This window comes from Periplaneta americana, chromosome 2, assembly GCF_040183065.1.
Source record: "Periplaneta americana isolate PAMFEO1 chromosome 2, P.americana_PAMFEO1_priV1, whole genome shotgun sequence".
Lineage (NCBI taxonomy): Eukaryota > Metazoa > Arthropoda > Insecta > Blattodea > Blattidae > Periplaneta > Periplaneta americana.
The window spans coordinates 125,047,197-125,069,736 of NC_091118.1; the positions used below are offsets into that span (position 1 = coordinate 125,047,197).

The window sequence follows — 22,540 nt, forward strand, 5'->3', positions numbered from 1 at the left end:
GCAGTCCATAATACACAGCAAAGGGGAAGTTAGGAGAGGTTGAATACCCACCCTGCATAACTTCGAATGAACAAGTGATGGCTGAGGGGAGGGAGATCATGCCTTACCCCTCCACCCTGCCTGTGTAGGCTATTAAGGGTTTGACTCACGAGTCAAGAAATACCGACCACTGGCCTATGGTCATAGGCCACGAAACACTATATGAAATTAATATAAAAATACATTATTTACTTATGGCTTTTAAGGAACTTGGAGATTCATTGCCGTCTTCACGTAAGCCTGCCAACGGTCATTATCCTGAACAACATTAATCCAGTCTCTACCATCAAATCCATTTTAATATTATCTTCCCATCTACGTCGCGGCCTTCCCAAATGTCTTTTTCCCTCACCCTTCGCAACTAACACTTCATATGCATTTCTGGATTCGCCCCTACGTGCTACATGCCTTGCCCTTCTCAAACGTCTGGATTTAATGTTCATAATTATGCAAGATGAAGAATACAATGTGTGTAGTTCTGCGTTGTGTAACGTTCTCCATTCTCCTGTAACTTAATCCCTCTTAGCCCCAAATATTTTCCTAAGCAACTTATTCTCAAACATTCTTAACCTCTGTTCCTCTCTCAAAGTGAGAGTCCAAGTTTCACAATCATACAGAAGAACCGGTAATAGGGCTTATAACTGTTTTATAAAAGACACTAATTGTCAAATTACAAAGTTCGTAAATTTAAATCTAAAATAATTTACGGTACGTATAAAAGTAACAAATCAAATACATAGTGATATCTCCCTAGACATGTTACAATATTTAATAATGTACTTTTTAAGTTCAACAAAAGGCAAACCTCCTGCTACGTTCAGAAAAACTATTTGTACGCGAAACATGTTCGTTCTACGTCGTAGAATGTAACTAGAGCAGATATAAAATATGATACTGTAGTATTTCGTACTATATCATGAAGTTAACAGTAACTTTGTTAATCTAGTAGTGCATCTTGTTATGTGGCACATCATATAAAACGTATGATTATTTTCAAAATGAGACTTGGATTGGTGTATATATATAATCTAACAATAGTGTTCTTCCACATATCTCACGGCTTCACTCTTTTCCACAATTATGGATTGCAGAAGAATGATTGTTACAGTCAATTGTTTGAAGGGATATTGCAGCATACCAACATTATATATATATATATATATATATATATATATATTATATATATATATTATATATGTATACATTATGTACACTTGACTCAAATTTTGAGGAACATGGTTTCTTTTCATTGCTGTATTTCCCATGTAAATAGAGGTATTTTTTCATAGCACAGTGTTCCTGAACTACTAATCGTTTTATATATTAATTGTTCACATTACATAATTTCCAGTAAAATGTTCCTCCATTTGTTACAATTGTTACCAGAGAAGTATTGCACTATACTTCTTGCGATTGGAGGATTTAACTTGTGTTACTTTGAAAACCGCTCATTAAACTGCACGACTCCACTGCGAACGTTAGTGCATAATTAAAGTTCTTCTCTAGTGTGCATATTATCATAATTTAATGACAAGTCATCCACCCATAGTTGTCGATATACTTTTGAGCTGTTTATGTGAACAGAGTATAATATGCTAGTGCAATAAATGTAAATGTCAGGCTGCACTCAGCCTGAAAGCAATGTTTTGGTACTAAGTTCCTAAGACTACCAAGTTTCATACCATTCGTTAAGGTTATTTACGAATAATTTTCAAACAGCTGTATTTCCACACTCACTGTACTTTTTTACTCATAGTAGTCTATATAGCTCCCTAAAACATTTACTATTCCTTCTGAGTTACTCTAAATAACTAAATAGAAGTCAATGTAAGAACTCACCTGCTGAATTTCCGTACCTCTCCTGAGCCAACTTGTTAGAGGTAAGGGTCCTAGCGAGGGTGGGAAACATCGACTTGTGGCGGCTCACACCCCCAACGGTGGACGTACAGCGTATCTCCATCCTGTTGTTGAGACTTCCTCCGTTGTTGGTGAAGTGCGAGTCCTGGATCCTGAAGTGGAGTCCCACAGTCTTCGTATGCAGACCCTGCGGGTCCGTCTCGTCGGGTCCCTCGCGGTACTCCCACACGCGAGCATCATCCTGTAACAACGCGATAATATTTCATGAATTAACGAGTACTTTGTCATGATTTGCTGCAACTATCGCGGTACCCACACGTGACAACAATTTCAATCATAGCAAGAGTACCGTACGAATAATTGGTTCAGTCATCTTGGTGCTCCTATACATACACAAACACAAGCACGCGTCGTCCTGAAACAGCGCAGTAACAATTTATCGAATCGATCACTTCTCAAAGTATTTCATTTCAAAATTACAACAGCAATCAGATCTCCATAAAAATTGCCTTATCCTAGGAATGGAGCCCTTTCAAATTCATTCATTCACAGTGTTCTGCCCAAGAGTAGGCCTTTCACTGCAAACCCAGCATTCTCTAGTCTCTTATGATGAAGGATGGGTGGAACGGAAAAAAATTCTCTCCGGCACCGGGATTTGAACCCGGGTTTTCAGCTCTACGTCTTGACGTTCTATCTACTAAGCCACACCGGATTCCCATTCCGGCGTTCATTCCGTCGGATCCCGGCCACTTAGTCACTCGTAATGAGTGCACCCCCGCACATTAATGTGTTGGACATTGTGCCACTGTCACACATCTGAGATGCAGTGCATGAGGGTTGGCCACTAGAGGGAACCTAAGAGGTGGAACTTAAACTGAGAGGATTCAATCCGGCATCGGAATGGGAATCCGGTGTGGCTTAGTGGATAGGGCGTCAACACGTAGAGCTGAAAACCCAGGTTCAAATCCCGGTGCCGGAGAAAATTTTTCTCCGTGCCACCCATCCTTAATCATATGATGACGCAGAATTTCTGCATGAAAATATCATAATGTACTTCGGTACATTGTAATAATATTCTCTAGTCTTTCCTATTTCCTGCATTCCTCTTTGTCTCCTCATATGATCTTTTTTCTTGGGAAAGGCAAAGCGGTAGTCCTTTGATTTCCGCACACCACTCTCTCTTTCGCATCTTAAAAGATCCCAGGGGGCCCCAGCGTGGAGGTGAGGAGAGTGGATTAGAGTAATTAGGCCCTCCGAACTTCACCCAAATTCATCCCAAAGGTTAAATATCTGTTCTATTAGGGTTTTTGACCCCATCAAAGACCGGAAAATCCCAATTAGACTTTGCCCCCCCCCTTTCAAATGTACTGTAAATATTAAGAAGCCTGTGTAGATATTAATAAACGCATGAAATAATGCTCTTTTTTTAAACTGAAAAGTGTGTTGTATTTAGACGAATACAATGGTGTTCTCAACCGATTTTAGAGTGGTCCGGAGTTGCGCTCGGGTGGGGATTCGATTGCGCTTCGGCTGATCACCTGGCTAGATTTTCGGAGGTTTTTCCTAACCGTATGACAAATGTCAAGTTATCTATGGCAAATTTTCGGCTTCATCTTACCAAATTTCATTGGCGCTAAAAAAAACTCAGTAGTTGATACAGCTACGTTAAGAAACCAATTAAAAAGACTGATTTTAACAAAAAAAATGGAGTCATTAACATTTGCATCAAATGTCGGAATATTTCCATACAACAGGAATTTCAACCCCTGATCACATAGGGTAGAGTAAGGCGATTCTGATCGCCTTCTCAAGGTGGGTTAATCCGATCGTGTTTGATTTTCACGGATAAGACGCGGAATTTTTGTGTTCGTAAGTGGCTACTTCTGGTCCATTGGGAGAAGTTTACTATTGAGAATTATTGTGGCAGCTCGAGTGTAAGTCGCTATAATTTGTATTGAAATAGCTACGAAATTATTTCAAACTCTAGTATACCACAGAATTGTTTATTTTCCATGTTTTCTATATGTATTAATTTGAGAATTTTTATATTAAAATGTTCATGTAGATTTTTAATTGATATGAAATAAAATAATGTTCTGTGGACATAACCTACAATGAAATCTGGTGTAATAAGTTACCAGTGTCGTAAACCTCATGCTGAAAATTACACTACGCCGACGGATGATTCCGATCCGTTTCGCGGGTGATTCCGATCGCTTGTTCACGTTTATTTAACGACGTAGTTTTTATATTTTCTCCTGTTACAGATGGGAAAATAAAAAAGCAATGAAGAGAAAATGTGGACAGAAAAGGATATGGAAGAGGTCCTTGTGCAGTAAGGTTTCGTGTCTATTAAAGAATCTGCGAGGCGGTTTAAAATTTCTTATACTACACTTCGGAATAGAAACAGAGAATGCATGGATCCTAATAACGCCAGAAAACAAGAAAAGGCAGGGGTCTCTGAAATGTTTAATGATGACCATGGACTTGACTTAAATAAAGGAATTTACAGACTTATTTCGATATAGAAATCAAGGAGACCTAAGCAATCCACATGCATTTCGACATCATCTGAATTTCTGCAAATGCAAAGGAAGAAAAGTAGTGACATGGAGAAGCAGAAAATATCAAATATAGGAAATAAGCAAATGCGTTCAGTGTTTAGAAAAAATATTGATTCAAGTGTTGATGAAGATCATTAATTACAATTGAAAGACGAAACTGTGTGTCAGTTTTGTTTTCTGTCTTATGATTCCCACGATCTGTTAATGCCACGGAAAGCAAAAGAGTGGTACCACGAGATCTATATGGGAGCCAAAGGGAGAAAACAGTTTAATTGTGAAAAATGAATGCAGATTGTAGGATATATGACGCCATGCTGAGCAATGAAAGCTTTTGTTCTTAGGCGTCAGTTTACAGAATCTTTTCAAGGCCAATAGTCAGTTGCCCAGAAACAGTTTATACAACGTTATTTGTGTTATTAATTATTGATAAATGTCTGTCATTGTATTTGGACAATATAACTTGTTTTCTAGTGAGTCTTTCACGTGTATAATTTCAACGATCAGAAGCATCCGACATGCGATCGGATTCACCCGAACTTGGAGGGCGAATCCGATCGTTTGCAAGACTTGTAAGAAACACGAAAAATCTAAATTAGAATTTTTTAAAGAAATATTTTTATATTATATATTAGAGGCAATTGAGTAACCTTTCAATTCACAACACAGTTCTTTGAAAATATGTTACAATATTTAATTTAGATACAATTTCCCCAAAATCGATCTGAAATCGTCCTACTCTACTCTTTATTGTGTATATCAGATAGGCCATTCCCATGTTACGAAATGGCAATATAAAATGAGAACAACCACCACAGCCGCCACTGTCGGAAAGGAATTTTTTCGCAACGACCGCTAGATGAAAGTACAGTTGGTCCATGCAATTCCTTGAGTTATAACATGACTTTTTTTGCAGTCGGTAGGTGGTAGCATATTGATTGACTTGAAAGTCTATTAGGCTTATCAGTCTGCTATCTGTGATCAGAGCTCAAACTAAAACTATGCGCGAGTCACCAGCATGGCTGGCGAGTTGGGAGCGTTTGCCTGCTGATCCGGAGCTGCGCTCGGGAGCGGGTTCGATTCCGGCTTGGTCTAATTATGTGGTTTAATTTTTTCTGAAGTTTTCCATAACTATAAGAGAAATGTCAGGTAATTCATAGCGATTCCTCGGCCTCATATCACGAAATACTATCTCGATTTCTTCAATTCCTTCGACACTAAATGACGTAGTAGTTGACACAGCACCGTTAAATAACGGATTAAAACATAAATTTGCGCATACATTATTGTCATCATAATTATTACCATAATTTATTCTGAAACAATGTGGTTAAATTGTCAAGTAGCCTACATAGTTGGTCCTCTAGCTGCCTACCTATTGAAATAACAAAGCAAGGTATAAACCGAGTTCACTGCACAGTCTGCTTCCACTATTAACTAGTTGTAAGCATTACGCGCGCTCTACAAATATTTGGCATCATGACATAGCCAAATATTGCTTGTTGTGGTGTAATTGTTTTCGAGTGACAACCGGGAAACATTTTTGTACACTGGTGGTCGACTTGCGTTGTATTTGCTACAATGTTGCGTTAATTGAATTTACAAATTTAATTATATAGCTGTACACTACCGAGCGACGTGACTCATGCATTCCGCACGGAACTCGCATTCGGGAGGTCCGCGGTTCAAATCCCCTGACGGACCAACCTGACTGTGGATTTTCCCGTGATTTTTCACAGTTACTTAGGCAAGTGCCGGTTTGGAATTTTCATTGTCACGGTGCATTTCCCTTCCTCTTCCCTTTAGAAAAAGAATTTAGATTTCATATCATATCATTCATCTTCATCATCTCATTCCAGAGGCCAGCCGTGGCGAAAATGCGACTCACGAGCACATTGTGGCTCGCAATGATAGCTGTGCATTTCCTTTGCTTCCTACCTTCCCAAACCCCCACCCTCTCACTCACTGGAGTCAAAGTCCGTTCCATTTGTATTTGTCTCTGACCTGCGAGTAGCGTATCGTCGCAATGTCTCCCTCGAAACCATGTACCTCTACAAAAACTAAAGTTACAAGTAGGATGGGAGGACGAATTTTTTGCTGTCAATAAGATGAGAATATTAAATGTATGATTTGTTCACAAGTATTACGAGGAAAACGGCATTATACTACATGTTACTGATGAAACATTAAAAGGTTAAGTGTTATTGTTGTTGTTATTATCATCATCATAATCATCATCTCTGTACGTCGATCCTTTTTCAGTAAATGTACGAATAATGTGGTTAGATCTTCAATTTAAACTCATAGATTTACAACATGATGTTAAATGAAAGCTAGATGTAAAGACTTGACAAATGTTGAACTTTTCAAATCTTTGCCAAAAAATCAATATCCGAACTATCCGAACCTTCGTTCTTTCGCTTGCTCTTTTGAAGCTACGTTCGCTACAACTTACGTGAAAAATTATTTTCAAGAATGAAAGTAGTAAAAACCAAATTTAGATCACGACTGACAGACAAATACCTTCGTGATCAACTACTACTGGCAGTAAGTGACATAATTCCTGATTTTGAAACTCTGTCGCAGAGACATTCTGAAGACAATTAATTTTAGGTTGTGATAATGTGTCCTATGTTTCCTTGTTCATTTCTTTCTTCGTTACACGTACTAAACATTAGTTTGTAGCCGTGTACTGTATAAAATTTTATTTAAGTGCTTGACGTAAGGAAAATTAAAAACCGTTAATAAATCAGACAGTTGTTTTACTTCCCCTTCGGGTGTCCGCCTCCCTCCATAGGTGCTATGCACGTTGCAGGTTACACAGTGGCTCGGCGCACGATCGCATTTTCGCCACGCCTGCCATAGGCATATTCAAGTCATGACGCATGTCTTCGCCTGCTTGCAGGAGGGGCGTCCTCCCCGAAACCGTCTCTGGATTCTGAGCCTTTGGCAATATCTCTGCCAGGGTCCATTCCCTAAGAGCACCTCCGAGGGCGCTTTGACAACTTAAAAGGGCAACTCTACTGAACACACGCACACACTGCAGGACACTCCCGTTTACTCGGTCAGAGTACCCGGGGGCCACTGCGAGACAACACACACACACTGGAACAATGGACAGACAACCAATTTCCGTAAAGAGGTCCGAATTAAATTACCCTGACTTCACGACCGGGAATCTAACCCGGCCACCTTGATCAGAAGCCCAGCACGCTACCTCAAGACCAAAGAGACGGACTTTCTCTGCCTTACTTCTTATTTTTACAGATTTTATGGGCGTGTAAAAGACAATTTTTATGTCGTAACATGTGATATGAACTATAAATGATTGGAATGACCTACCTGCACCGGTCTTTGAGGGCTGTCCTTCCTTAAGGAGATTCAAGAATAATCTAAAAAGTTGTGTATAAAGTGTAAATTAAAATTAAGATAACATTTAACATTTAATTTTTTTAAGGTGACATGTATTTATTTAGCCTGACGAGTTATTACCTTGGTTTGAATTGTAAATTATTTAAATATAGTGTGTAAGAGGGTTTTGGACTAGAAATGTTTAGCTTAAATGTAGTTCTACTTACAAGTATGCATAAGGGTGTAAGTACAGTATTTGTCTTATTTGGGCTGTTGTATCAGTGAAGCGAGGTGAGTCAGTGAAGTTATGGTTTTACAGTGCAGTGAATAGTTCCGATCAGTGATAATTTATAGTGTAAATGAAACGTGTTCTATAGTGTCAGTGGAATGTATTATAGAGGGTCAGTGAAATGTGTCCTAAAGTGTCAGTAAAATGCGTCATAGTGCCACTACAGTGAGTGAGATGAGAGTAAAGTGAAAGAATATTATCAGTACCAATGTGAAAATTATGTAGGGCTTATACATATGTAGGTTATATTGTCAAATTAGGTTCACTTATTAATTAGGTTATTTTACGTATTATTATTAATTGTAATTATTGTGTTCAATTGTATTGTGTCTATAATTGTATTGTGTATTGTATAATTGTATTTGTATTGTATAATTGTATTTGTATTGTATAATTGTATTGTGTATTGTAATTTTATTGTGTATTGTTTATATTGTGTATACCACTGGCACCAGGTGCTTGCCCACTTGCAGTGTAAATAAATACATACATAAGTTACATACAATAATGGAAGTGACAGTGTAAGGTTATAACTGTCACCAACCTACTGTCTAATATTAATGGTGAAAGATTAGTATTGTAAGGCTCAATTTTTCTCGTGCGTAACACACGTTGGGAGAAAAACGGACATATTTCAAAATATAGATCATAGGCCTAATATTCCTAATTTTCTTAAATGTTTAATAATAATAATAATAATAATAATAATAATAATAATAATAACTATTATTATTAGTATTATTATTATTATTATTATTATTATTATATTATTTATTAATACAATGTGTACAACTTTTAACCATTTTTTATTTGTTCTGGAGGTCTGGCTCGAGACGTTGCAGAGTGAGGGTGATTGTGGATTATGATGGAATGGTAATAATGGTAAGGGAAAACGGGAGAACGCCGAGAAGAAAATGTCGCTTCCGTTTTGTCCACTACGAATTCCTTCGTGACTCACGCAGGGATGGAACCCGAGCCGCCATGGTGCAAAGCAGAGAGTCTAATAATGTATAAAATTATGATGGATTGCCTTTTGTATCTAACCTCCTCTATTTTACCGACTTACACTTTAATGCAGTCCGAGAGAGGATGTACGAGTATATTTTACCAACACTAAACTCTCACACACTGAAGGCACCTGATAGTGTGGTCAGAATGATAGCAGAGCTGTTGCGGAGACATCAGAAGACGAATAAAAACAACAGATAAACATCCAGTCCTGTGGAATGGAGGTAAATCTCTGTCCACGCCGAGTACCAAATCAGGAACTGCTTGATTTGGAAACGCATGTGCTGCACTGCGCTTTCGTTACGGATATAATAACACAAATAACAGTTATATTGCACATAATTCTATCGTTTTTCAGTACCAAACAACCTTCCCCTTCTATCATTTTGCACTCGAATTCGGTGTGGGGAAGAAGCTATTTTTGTACCCACAGCAGACTATCCCAAAACGAGGGTCAGCGACATGCGGGCCATTGCGGGAGACATCACAGTTGTGTTGGGATCTAGGAAAATTTTCGCGGGAAGAAATTTATCTAAGAATATTCCCGAATGATTGTTGGGAATAATCCCAAACTGGGAATTTTTTTAACTATTTTTAATTTTATTTATTATGGTAAATATTTAGAAGTTACTACTCAAGGGAAACATAATGTTGCGAGTTTTGGCAATCACACGATTATTCCCGCATTCCAAAAGGAAATTATTTAACTGTTAATACTGTACAGTCTGATCCGATTGGGTATGGATAATTTTAATTTATTATTATAAAGCTATAATGATAGTACAAAAAATTTCTTGCTGGTTATATTATGATTAAAAGATGGGAGTTTCCATGTACGACAATCAACAATGGATAATCTGAAAGGACAAATGAAAATCGTAGATGATTAAAATGGCTACTACAAATCAACAGCGAGCACAATGTGTTCTTTGGTATGCTAAATTTGAGAGTGTTAAAAGAGTTCAAAGGGAATTTCCATAATGTTGTGGTATCGAACATCTGTAGAAACAAGTTCTGCCTTAAAAAAATATGCAGGAGGTCGCAGGCGAAATCCAGTACGTGAAGCAGCTATCTCTTGGCTTGGTCCCCAAACTCCCCAGATCTAACCCCTCCTGACTTCTTCGTGCAGGGTTTTGTTAAAGTCATTGTCTATTCACAGAAACCCAGGAACATTGATGATCTGAGAGTAAAAAATTACCCAAGCTTTTCAACAAATCACCACTCTTATGTTACAACGCACATGGGCTGAATTGCATTATCGTTAAGAGCTGTGCAAGATGCGCAATGGCGGTCATGTTAAGCTCTGAGGAATCTCCCATCTTTCAGTGTTGTATGCACAAAGTTCCAACAAATAAAGTTCAGTAGTAAATGTTTTACGGTGTTTTTATTTTACCTATACCCATGTGGATCATCCTGTACATATAACTGAATATTTTTTCGCTATCAACGCCCCTTGGTTTATAAGAAATATAATCAGCTACATATAGTTTGACAACTTCAAGTGAAACCCCGTAAAACACGCCAACTTCTGGAATATCTCTGTCTCTTTCTTTTTTCTATCTCCCTCGCTCCTCGTCATTCAGTCACCAATCACCACGTAAATATCTGAGAGAGAGAGAGAGAGAGTGTGTGTGTGTGTGTGTGCGTGCGTGCGTGTGTGTGTGGGCGGGCATCGCGACCAATAGAAGAATCACTCTCCAGTATTATCAAAATAACGGATTCTTCATTTTTGCCTCGACTGTCGGCTAGGAAGGTTCCATTATGCTAGTATTGCAGGCAACTAGTCAACCTTTTAATGCTTTTGTTAGCAGGTTTGACAAACTGTGAGTGGACCTGAAAGTACATAGTGCATAGTGCTCTCTCCCTTCCCCCCGTGCTTTCTCACTTGCTCCTCCCCAAGACAGCCAGCGCTCACGTAGTAACTCGGTCAGGATTTCAGTTCGATTTGTCAATCTATAGAAGCGAACTTCTGTGTAGTCAGCTGGTATAGGCCCTAGGTTGCGAAAATGGGCTCCGGAGACAACCCTCATTGTGGAAGTTATTGACAATTTCTTCCCTTGTTTTTGCTTGCTTGTTTCAATTCAAATATGTAACACAAGTGCAAGTTCTCACTAAGCATTACTTTACATTATAAAATTTTAGATCCTTTTATTTGACATTTTGATTTTCAAAACAAAGCTCCTCCATGACTAAACTCCTGCGAGCTGCACAGAAAAGTCTAAAGTGCAATGATCTGAAAATGAACTGATGAAGTGTCGACGAGTCGAATGCTGTGCCAGCACAGAGGTTTCCATATTCCTCTATAACAGAAAATTTCTCGTGGTAGTTCACCGATCGCACACTGTGGGTCCCGGTTATGGCAGAAAGCACACGATTAAATTCCGGGTCTTGCGTGGAGTAGCAGTGTTTGAGATCCCATTACGTCTTGGGAACGTGGGAGTGAGCTCCATTAGACCAGCCCGCATCTTATACGAAAATCATCCCTCGACTTATCCTAGGGTGGAGAGGGTGCGCCATACGTCCAGATTGTAGGACCAGCACAAATCCCTCGCTCTGTTTGTCTACTCATCCTGAGTTCAAGGTGGAGTGGGTTGCCATTACATTTAAAAGCAGAAACCGATATGGGGTGCTGAAGGCTGTGTCTGCACATTCCGTGAACCAGAGTTGGGGGCGAACATTCACATCAACAAAATTGAAATATTCGGAAAATGGAATATCATTGGTTGTTACGAAAGAGGTCTTAAATCGTGTACAAAATAAACATAATTTTAATGAAATAATACTTAAAACATTTTAAAAATATTTGAGAAAATTTGTAAGAAATGGAATTGAAAATTACAAAAAATTGCATTATGCTATTCTCGCGCCACGATGAGTTAAAAAGGAAATGAGCGATTGGAGAGGTAGGGAGATACTGTTCTCCAATCAGGAGATTAATCGTGAAAGAAATGTGCTTACTATTGCGTCATCTATTGCAGCGAAGTAGATAGATAATATTACCGTTATAAAGTCAGTTTAAAAAACATGCGCTCTCCTGCATATGTTATTTCCTGTATGGAGGGATTAAAAGACCAGGAGATTAACCGTGATCTAATTTTGTAACTAGGGTAGTATAAATATGTGTATCAGTGTTATCGTTTGTGCTCTGAGAGTTAGCGAATGGAGATGCGCGTACCCACATGTGTGACCTTATGAAATTTTATAACATCAACAGTCATTCATAGCATTACCCCGCTGCGTCTCATTCCCCTGAAGCTTCCTCTTGGTTGGAGTACAGCATAGTATGTTAACCGGTCCTACCTGCTTTCCATAGGTAGCCACATATTGCAGTACAGTCGTATCTTAAACACAGAAGACAGTGCTTCGGAATTGTAAGTACTATAGCCTAACCAACAGCAGTTGATGGAATCCCATTGAATTAGTGAAATGCTTGGGTGAGGACAAGAAGGAAATTCCATCATTATGCAACGAAACATATGAAAAATTAGAATGGGCTGAAGATTTTACGGAGACAGTGTTGCTTCCAATACCGAAGAAAAATAATATAAAGAAATGTAACGAATTCAGGACTATAAGCCTGATATCGTACTCGGCGAAGATTCTCTTGCGAATACTGAATCGACGTTTATATTCTAAGATGGAAGAACAGTTGGAAGAAGAGCAGTTGGGCTTCAGGAAGGGAAAAGGTACGAGAGATGCAATTGGACTGCTACGGCAATCGGTAAAAGGCACCTACTGTAGAGAAGAGTAGAGTGTAGACTATGTAGTATTTGTGGATTTAGAAAAGGCTTTTGACAGAGTGGATTGGAATAAAGTGATGGGGATTCTAAAGAAAATAAGTGTGGATTGGAAAGAGAGAAAACTGTTCAGTAATCTTTATATGAAACAACGAGTCAAAGTCAGGATAGGAGAAGAAATGTCAGAAGGAAATGAAATAGGGAGAGGAGTACGTCAAGGATGTCCTTTATCACCAACCCTGTTCAACATCTACTTGGAGGATTTAGTGAAGAACTGTTTTCAGAACATGGGAGGAGTGATATTAGGGGGTAGAAGAATAAAGTGTATACGATTTGCTGATGATATGGCGTTGTTAGCAGAAGAGAGTATGATACTAAGGGATATATTACAGGATCTAAATGACAGCTGTGAACAATATGGGATGAAGGTAAATGCAAATAAGATGAAGACCATGGTCATAGGAAGAGCAATAAAGAAGATAAACTTACGAATACTAAATGAGACAGTAGAGCAAGTCGACAGCTTCAAATACTTGGGGTGTACTATAAGCAGTAACATGAGCTGCTGTCAGTAAGTCAAAAGGAGGATAGCAACGGCCAAGGAAGCTTTAAATAGAAAAAGGAGCATCTTCTGCGGACCTCTGGAGAAAGAACTAATGAAGAGACTAGTGAAGTGCTTTGCATGGAGTGTGACATTGTATGGGACAGAAATGTGGACATTACGACGAAGTGAAGAGAAGGAATAGAAGCATTTGAAATTTGGATTTGGAGAAGATTGGAACGTGTGAAGTGGACAGACAGAATAAGAAATGAAGCTGTGCTGGAAAGAATTAGTGAAGAAAGAATGATTATGAAACTGATCATGAAGAGGAGAAGGAATTGGTTGGGTCACTGGTTGATGTGAAAGTGCCTACTGAAAGATACACTGTAAAGAATGGTGAACGGAAAAAAGATTTCGGGGAAGATATCAGATAATAGACGACATTAAGATATATGGATCATATGAGGAAGCAAAGAGGAAAGCAAAAAATAGGAAATATTGGAGAAAGCTGAGTTTGTAGTGAAAGACCTGCCCTTGGCAGAATACTAAACGAATGAATAAATAGCCTGTGTGTACAAAGAGTTCCTATGCAGACTGGTCCCAGGTGGAGTCAACGGCAATTCGGAAGGCGGTAGTCTGCTAGCATTTGTGTCGAGAGAGACAGATAGTGAGGGCAAGGCAGCGTATAACATTGCCACATAGTACTTCACGCGCACGTGCGATGCAAATTGCGCAGGAGAGAATTCAAATTATCAAAAGACAATAATGACCTTAGCCGTTGATTACTGTAAGCACGACACCAAACAAACCCTCTTTTCTTCACTAACAATATTCTTTGCACGGTTCTCAATCCCACACCACATGCTTCTGCAGTCGTTTCTTGCACGTTGGCAACGTTGCACCCAGCATCAAGATGGCCGGTAGCGTTGTGCTCGCCAACGTTTTTAAAATAATTATTTCACCTTACACAATATTTTCCGCTTAATAATTATACATAATGAATTTTCAGTCAAATACACTTTTCAATTTGTGAGGTCAGATATCTGTTACATCACAATATTTAATACGAAGTCACTAATATTTTCGACATTAAAAAGTCATCTTCAGGTGCATGAGATGCAAACAATATTTAAAAATAGGTGATAAGTTGATCTAGCAATAATAACATAGTAAGTAATGCACGTACTGGCATTTACAATTATATACATTTCGTGCCTCTTGAGGTAAACTGTACATGGTAAAGCTGAACACTGATGCTAAATTCTCGTATGTATATAAGACATGGAGAGGGCACAGCATAATATTAACCTTATACAATTAAAGGCTAAGTATTCTCATTAGATAATGTTATCCCGAGTCGAAAACTAGGACTTATCTGGCCAAATACAATCTAGGTAGCACCCATTCCGCCGACGCTAAATAAACGCAAGCTTCATACAGAATCATTAAAAAATTTCAATTTGAAAAGTTTAATTTGTATGGTGATCACAATGCAATTCGTGATCTGTCTTAGTCTTTCTCTTGCATTCCATTCTTACACGAATAACCAAATGTTATAATATAATAATACCGGACAGCTAGCAGTTCTGCGCGCGAACGACCCTGGTGCTGCTACCTAGGCGGCCCGTGTAGCGATACTCGCGAAACAAGCTGTAATCAACTGCAATGTATATTGTTGCTGGGCTAGTTAATAGTTCTATTAATTAGTGCTGTGTTAAAATGTCAGAGTATATAAGTCCTGTTTATAATTGCTACAAAATTACAGCATTACAAATTGCTCCAAATCGTACTTTCGATTTCCGAGGGATCATAAGACGTGAGTCAACAACATTCTGCAGCAGGCCTAATTCCTTCGTCTTTGTGTTGATAGAAAAATACAAATTACCTTTTTCTATTCAGACCTAATAAATGAAAGAAGTTAAAATGTAATGGAAATTTTAAGGTTTTATCAAATTAAGTTTTATTGTTCTCCACATGCCTTTACTAATTATTACAAGCATCAGATTACTATCAATTTTATCTTTGCAATTGTCAGCAATGCGTATATAAAGCGTTATTGTAAATTCATTCTTAATGTCAGAATTGATTTTGTTTCAGTAAACCAATAGGCTATGTAACAATTAATTACGGAAAGTAATAGGCCTATCTGTGTGTGTCCAATGCCCACCCACTTCACTTGCGTGATTAGGTTCCGCATACTGCGGATAGATGGCAGAACTGTGACCCATTTTATAGTTGTACACCACTTCGGCGGGTCACACTGTACGTGATGTGTATCTGTGGAGAGTTATGTCGTTTACTAGGGTGAGTATATGTGTAAGTGTAGTGTCTGGAATGAGTGATGATGATGAAGATGAGAAAGGGAGAAGGGGAAACACGGTGCACGTAGCCTACTCCTGTCGAATAACACCAAGGGGGCCGCCAGGCTTAACGACCCCATCCGACGGACGAATCACTATCAACAGTGACATTATGCCTTCTCTTCATATGCACTGCGGAGAGATTTGGGATTTAACCCAAGCATATTGGTGCACAATCTAGTGATTAGAAGTTGTACACCGCCATCTCTCTTAGTCTCTCTTCTGACCTCGCCGGGAATCGAACCCGGCTAGTCTGGAGACAGACACGCTACTACAGAGCTACAGAAAGTAATATAAAATATGCAATATTTCTCATAATAAGCAGCTTTGAAGATTACATTAAGTACTATTCAACATTTCTTAAGTGTTTCATATATTATTTCACATTAGTAACTCACGTTTTAAACAGTAGTCCGAATCCCTCTATGTTAATATTTGTATTTGTGGACGTAATTCCACGCCATTTACAGCTGTCCGGTATTATTATAGTAAGGTATTTGGAATAACTTCATTTTTCTTTCTCGTCCCTAACATGTCTAGCTCAACGGTTTTTTTATTTTTAATTTTAACAACTGATTTTAACCCTTAAATTGGTAAAACTTCATTTCTCACACTAGTTTATTAAACCGTGTCGGACTGTAAAGAAAACAACTATCGCAGTGTCCATATTTTATATGTTGTGCAATTGTTTTTATAGTATTGTGAAATTTTAATTTTCCTACCAATATTTTTCTATTGTTCTATTAAAATTATAGCATATAGGCTATTAACCTGTTGTATCATACAGGTCACATTGCCAATTTAAGGGTTAATTTGCACACTGTATTTTGTTAAATAACTTTCTTGAAATTGAAAATTTTATCTATCTGTTTTCATTAAAAATTTATAGTAAATGAACGAACTAATAATATTATAAAATTGAGAACAGAATGAAGAAAAAACGAGTATTATGTCGCCAGATTTTTGCACTGTTGTTCCTGCGGTGAAAATTGCCACACAAAGGACAGCCGAGGTCGGATCGGGTGCATCTGGTTGTCCCACCTGCTGAGGGCGTCTGCTTGTCTTGCACCCTGCTCGTTTGTTTATATTTAGCGTGGTTTGCTCGCAATAACCCGAGCGTTACGGAGTTTAATTGCTGTCTTGTGTTCATACACGCCAACACCTTGAACAACGAGATAGTAGCCTATTCCAGCTCCAGGCTATACGGTACTTGTCTGAGACCAATTTCCCCGATATCACGGGAAAAGTAAACCGTGCTCACTAAGTGGCCTACCATTGGGCAACGAAAATATATGTAGACCTATATGAGTGAAACATGACCGTAGGTAAAATACAGCAACTATTTCACTCGTGTAAAGTATTACGAAGTAAAATAAAAAAAATATATATATACTGATGATCCGAAATGTTTTTGGAAAACAAATACAATTAAACGAAATAAGTTATCTAAAAAAGGAATTAAAACACAAGAAGTGTTAACTATCAGAAATGAAAATAAAATTACGAATGAATTTAATACATATATATTTTTTTCTAAAATTGGACTTCAAATTACCAACGATATAACAACGCACACCATTGAATATGTAAACAACATAACTACTACTTCTATTACAACTGCTATATTTTTCCTAACTCCAATTCATGAAAATGAGTTAATTACTGCAGCAGGTGACTTAAAAAAACAATGTTTCTCCAGGGGAGGATGAAATTTCTTTAAATTTAATAAAATCAATTATTACGTTTATCTCAAATCCTTTTACTTATATAATATGTGCTTATCTGAAGGAATATTCCCCATGCTATTCAAATGTGCCACTATAATTCCTTTATATAAATCAGGTGACAAAAACATTCTAAGTAATTATAAGCCAATATCTCTATTATCAAACATTCCAAAATTATTTGACAAAAATGCGTTAAGAAAAGGTTCGTTAATTATTTAGAGAAGAACAAACTTGGATCAAAATTTCAATTTGGTTTTTAAGAATATGTGCACCGAAGATGCTACAATGGCTGTGACTTCAAATAATATCATAAAAGCATTAGAAGAAGGCAAGAAATGTTTAGGAGTATTCCTAGATTTAAGAAAAGCGTTCGACATAATAAAACATAAGAGCTGTATGGTGATCAATGTATTTCGTGATCTGTCTTAGTCTTTCCCTTGCATTCCATTCTTCGCGAATAATGTCGCAACACATTATGAAGGGCCTTTGTAAAATTGATATCGGAAATACATTTTAATAATACCAACTGATAATGTGTTATGGTTACGACAAATTCAATCCGTAAAATGTTGTCATGAGAACTTTATAGAATTGATTCTTATAACGGTTGATTTTACGGACCGTTATGTCTCTAAAGCAACACTTTACGGATTGAGTACCAAATAATTATTTTAGATATACTAAAATAGGCCAGTTATAGGACTGTTGCAAAGATTATAGGGCTCTCTCAAATGTTATGTGACGCAGTATATATTACAGGAATTGGAGACCCGCAGGGCAGCGAGAGGTTATGGATCCACTCTTGCAGACAGTCGCCATTGGTAGCAGTAGTAATGCCAATTTTTACGAGCTTGGATTCTCGCCTTTAACTCCAAAGAACTGCCCCTGGTACTCTTTTCTGCTAGAGGCTGAATAAAGTCCAGAGAAAAGAAGCTACCGCTGTCCTCTATACTGTATATAGAGTATTTCTGTTTGGCATTTGTTCCAATATGACATGGATTACAGGTGCAATTATGCTAGTGATACTCTCCTATATATTTTGACGTAGGTACGACACATTAGATATATTTTTCAGTACGCTATCATTCACGGAGAGATTACTTGTACGTGCTGTAAGTCTGAATACATGAAATTCCCACCTTTACTTTTTTCCCCAAAAACAAGTTATGCAGATTGTTTGTAATCTTTAAAATCTCTCTTCCTATAGCGAGTTGGAAATGCGAGCCCCGAATCTATTGACAAGTATGATGACAAGTGAACCGATGATAACAACCTTACAGTAAAAATTTAGAATGCATGCTGTAATCAATCGGCCTGCCCCCAGGAAAAATCTAACCCTTAAGAGACACTGAGACCAAGTTTTGAAACTTTTAAAGTTTTCGATTAATTTCTTTTAAAGTATGCGGGATTGTCGTGTCTGCACATTTAAATAACGGTACCAAATTTAATCACGTTTCATTCATTAATTCCCCTGATATTAATTTTAATTTATTTTAATTATATTAAATTATGTGTAAATTCAAAACATCCCTCACGGCTTCAGAATTGTTTTTTCTTTTAAAAATTTTATGTGAAGTACTTGCATTTCATGGTAAAGAAAACTTCACATGGATTTATAAATGTGAGAAGTGGTTCATGAGATAAACACTTTCTCACAAATCATAATATTTGCTTGATAATTTTCTTTAATTTTTAAAAGTTAAAAATTCATATCATGAAAATTTTTCAGTGTGATGACCTGATTTCATGCACAGTTTTGTGTATTGAAGTATGCTGAGTATTCTTCCAGAGTTTCAAGTAAATCGGAGGAAATGGAAACCGCTAGGAATTTTATTATTGACCAAAAAACTCAATCCTAGTGTCCCTTCAGTCCAGGACCAATTTTCAGCGCAACATATTATATATCCGACTTCTATAAAGTATAGTCCCAGATCACATATATAACAGTTTGCTCATCCCTATGTTAAAATCGATAGTACTTTGAAGAGAACAACCGCCAGGATCGCTCCTCCGTAAACGAATACGAGATGGCAATACAGTCGCTATATGCAATTCAAATGTGACTCCTTACGTAACAACTAGATGGCAGCATAGAAACCTGACAAAAGTTGTTACCGTCAAAGCCTGTAAGGCCGAGCAATCTGGGTATAATGTGATCTAGGGTATAGTTTAAGAGCATAGAACAAATTACATAAGTATATAAGTATTGAAGTTAGAATGAGCACCTACCCGTATGCCATTAATTTGCCAAGTAAGAGTGGCTGGAGGGTGGGATTTTCCAGAAGTGCAGTTTGCAGTGACGTAATCTCCGATCATGTATGCCGACAATACTCCTTCAATCATCGGATCCTCTGACGGAAATGCTGTAACAAAGGCAAAACAGATATTCAGTATAATCATGTCACAATTATTTTCGTCTAGAAGTAATACTTTATTAAGAAAGGTTATGTAAAACAGGAGAAGCTGAAAGACGAAAATTATACAATTTAATATAATTATAACCCGTAACAAGCCTAAACTTCACTGTTCGTGATGATGATCAAGGTAGTACAAGAGTATTTACTTTATATCATTGTTAAGCAGAAGCCCTTGTTGTAATCCTAGGTACGTAATTTCATCTAGGATATCGATATTTTTTACTGTCAATTGCAATTGGCAACATCAATGACGTTGGGGAGAATGAGAGGAGAAAAATTAAAAAGGTATGCGAAAACGCGTCCTTTGCGAGGGAAATTGTGACTGAGAGAATGTGTCTATATCCTGTAAGTTCCAATCCTGTTGGCCACTTGACTCACTATTTTCACTGTTTCATTGAAGGAACATTGTAGAATTTTGAAGGAAAAAAGCCGAAAATGGACGTAACCTAATAACTAACACATGAGGGAGGGAGAAGCACTACAGAGCAGCAACGAGTCGGCCTCGGTAGCGTAGTCGGTATAGCGCTGGCCTTCTGTGCTCGAGGTTGTGGATTCGATCCTAGCCCAGGTCGATGGCATTTAAGTGTGGTTAAATGCGAAAGGCTCGTGTCACTGGCATGTAAAAGAACGCCTGCGGGACAAAATTCCGGCACACCGACGACGCTGATATAACCTCTGCAATTGCGAGTGTCGTCAAATAAACCATAATTCGAATTTATTTGAACAGCAACGGGTCAGGATCGTCGAGCGTGTCTCGGAGGGATCAGAAGCCTTGCGCCGTACGAGTGGCGATCGAGTAAACTCGTTCCAGTGTACCGAAGGCAATTTGCGAAAGCCAGGACTAAGATTCGAAAGTATTTAATTTGGAAAAATTCCGGAAATTGTGTGGGGAGGCAGATGAAGGTTCATGATCCAATTCTTTTAAGGCTCATCCCAGAATTTGACTTAGAGCTTTAGGAACATCACGGAAAACCACAGGCAGGATGAGTTGTCTCAATTTAGGAGACTATAGGCATCCAACAAGGAAAACTCAGGGCGCAGAAACCACCGGGAGTAACTGTCTCGCGCAGATGACGTATGCTCCCGATTCCCAGCATGCTCTCACGCATACTGCAGGGGAGTAAGAGGAGTATAGCATGAGCGCCGCGAGGAATCCGAGCTGAGTTTTGCTTGTAGGATACCTATAACTAATTGGCTCTGAAATACTGTAATAAAATATGGTCCGAATTTTGTTCCGTATTATCGTATATATAGGCTCAGTGCCATTATGAATCAAGCCACTGGAGGTGTGCTGCGTTTCCATTTATTGCAGACGGCCGAAGAAATTTTCAATTATTTACTTATGCCACAGAGAAATATGTTTGTTGCTATGCCAAGCACTAAAATTGGCAGGTTGAAATGCCAAATATTAAAAAATAAGCATTTCTTTCCACTCCATGTCACAATGAAAGTAATAGTTATTTTATCTTATAAATGTGATTTACGTACGTAGTAGTATTTTATGTATTTGATTTCACATTGTTTAAAGAATCCTTCAGCTGAAGATGTTATTCAGCGTCGAAACTCAGCATGGGAAAAAATGACAATCAAATTTAGTCTAGTTCCGAAACATTGGAGGCGTAAAATTTCAAAGTGAAATATCCAGAAGTCTATTTCTGAATATAAATTAATAAATACAAAAATAAGCAACAGAAATTTGGGAAGATAAACACGATACACTAACGAATTGAAGAAAAACTCTGACAGCCAATGACAATGATTATAGTTCGTGATCACTAGGAAGAGACAAATAAGTGGAATTTTCCTTTTTGTGCAATAATAATAATAATAATAATAATAATAATAATAATAATAATAATAATAATAATAATAACAACAATAACAATAATATATATATATATATATATATATATATATATATAATAATCCGTGACGCTACAGTCCGTGAAGGCCCTAGATCGACCAGTCGGCTGTTGGCCTCACGCCCACATGTCGAAGCAGAGGTGGACGATCATCCAACCAGAGTGGAGGTATCGTGTGGTTAGCACGATGATCCCTCCAGCCGTATAATAATAATAATAATAATAATAATAATAATAATAATAATACACAAAGATAGGCCTAACAGTAAAATTAAAATATGTATCATACATTCTAAGTGCTCTAAAGTATATGTAATATAAATTACCATGGTCCGTCGAATTTAGGATAATAGAGTGGACACGTCAATGAAGTCAAAATTTCTGTTCAGATATGAAGTTTACACCAATAGCTCCTCGGAGAATAAAGTTTTTAATTCTCCCTTGAGACACAATTCTTTCTCATGGGAGATTATGATAAGACAATCGTCGAAATTTGGAAGAATTACAAGGAGGAAAGCAAAAGGCCCAACAAATTCTACTCAAGAAGTTATTTGTTCGCTGTAATTACCAATTGCACTTGCCAGGATTTGAACCCGGACCTAGCCGTTCTTCCAACGCTAGACTTATCATGTTAACTTGAAGATATTAATTGATCGAATGAACGATATAGTTTTATTAGATTGCGTTATAAAAGTCCATCGACGTGTTGAAAGTTTCGAGGACACGCCCATAAATGTTTCATTCGCGAAGTACTTTGCTTCTAAAAGAAAGTTCTTGAGTAATCATTATTA

The 22,540-nt window shown here is 37.8% G+C and overlaps 1 protein-coding gene across 1 annotated transcript in view; it reads right to left on the reverse strand.

Moving 5' to 3' along the window:
- The window catches only part of LOC138694561 (uncharacterized), a 613,293-nt gene that overhangs the window by 21,159 nt on the left and 569,594 nt on the right, over nucleotides 1–22,540 (reverse strand). The window contains exons 4-5 of the mRNA XM_069818420.1: nucleotides 19,700–19,833; nucleotides 1,879–2,137 (exon numbers count right to left, since the gene is read on the reverse strand). Of these exons, the coding sequence (XP_069674521.1) occupies nucleotides 1,879–2,137; nucleotides 19,700–19,833 (393 nt within the window). The remainder of the gene's footprint in view (nucleotides 1–1,878; nucleotides 2,138–19,699; nucleotides 19,834–22,540) is intronic.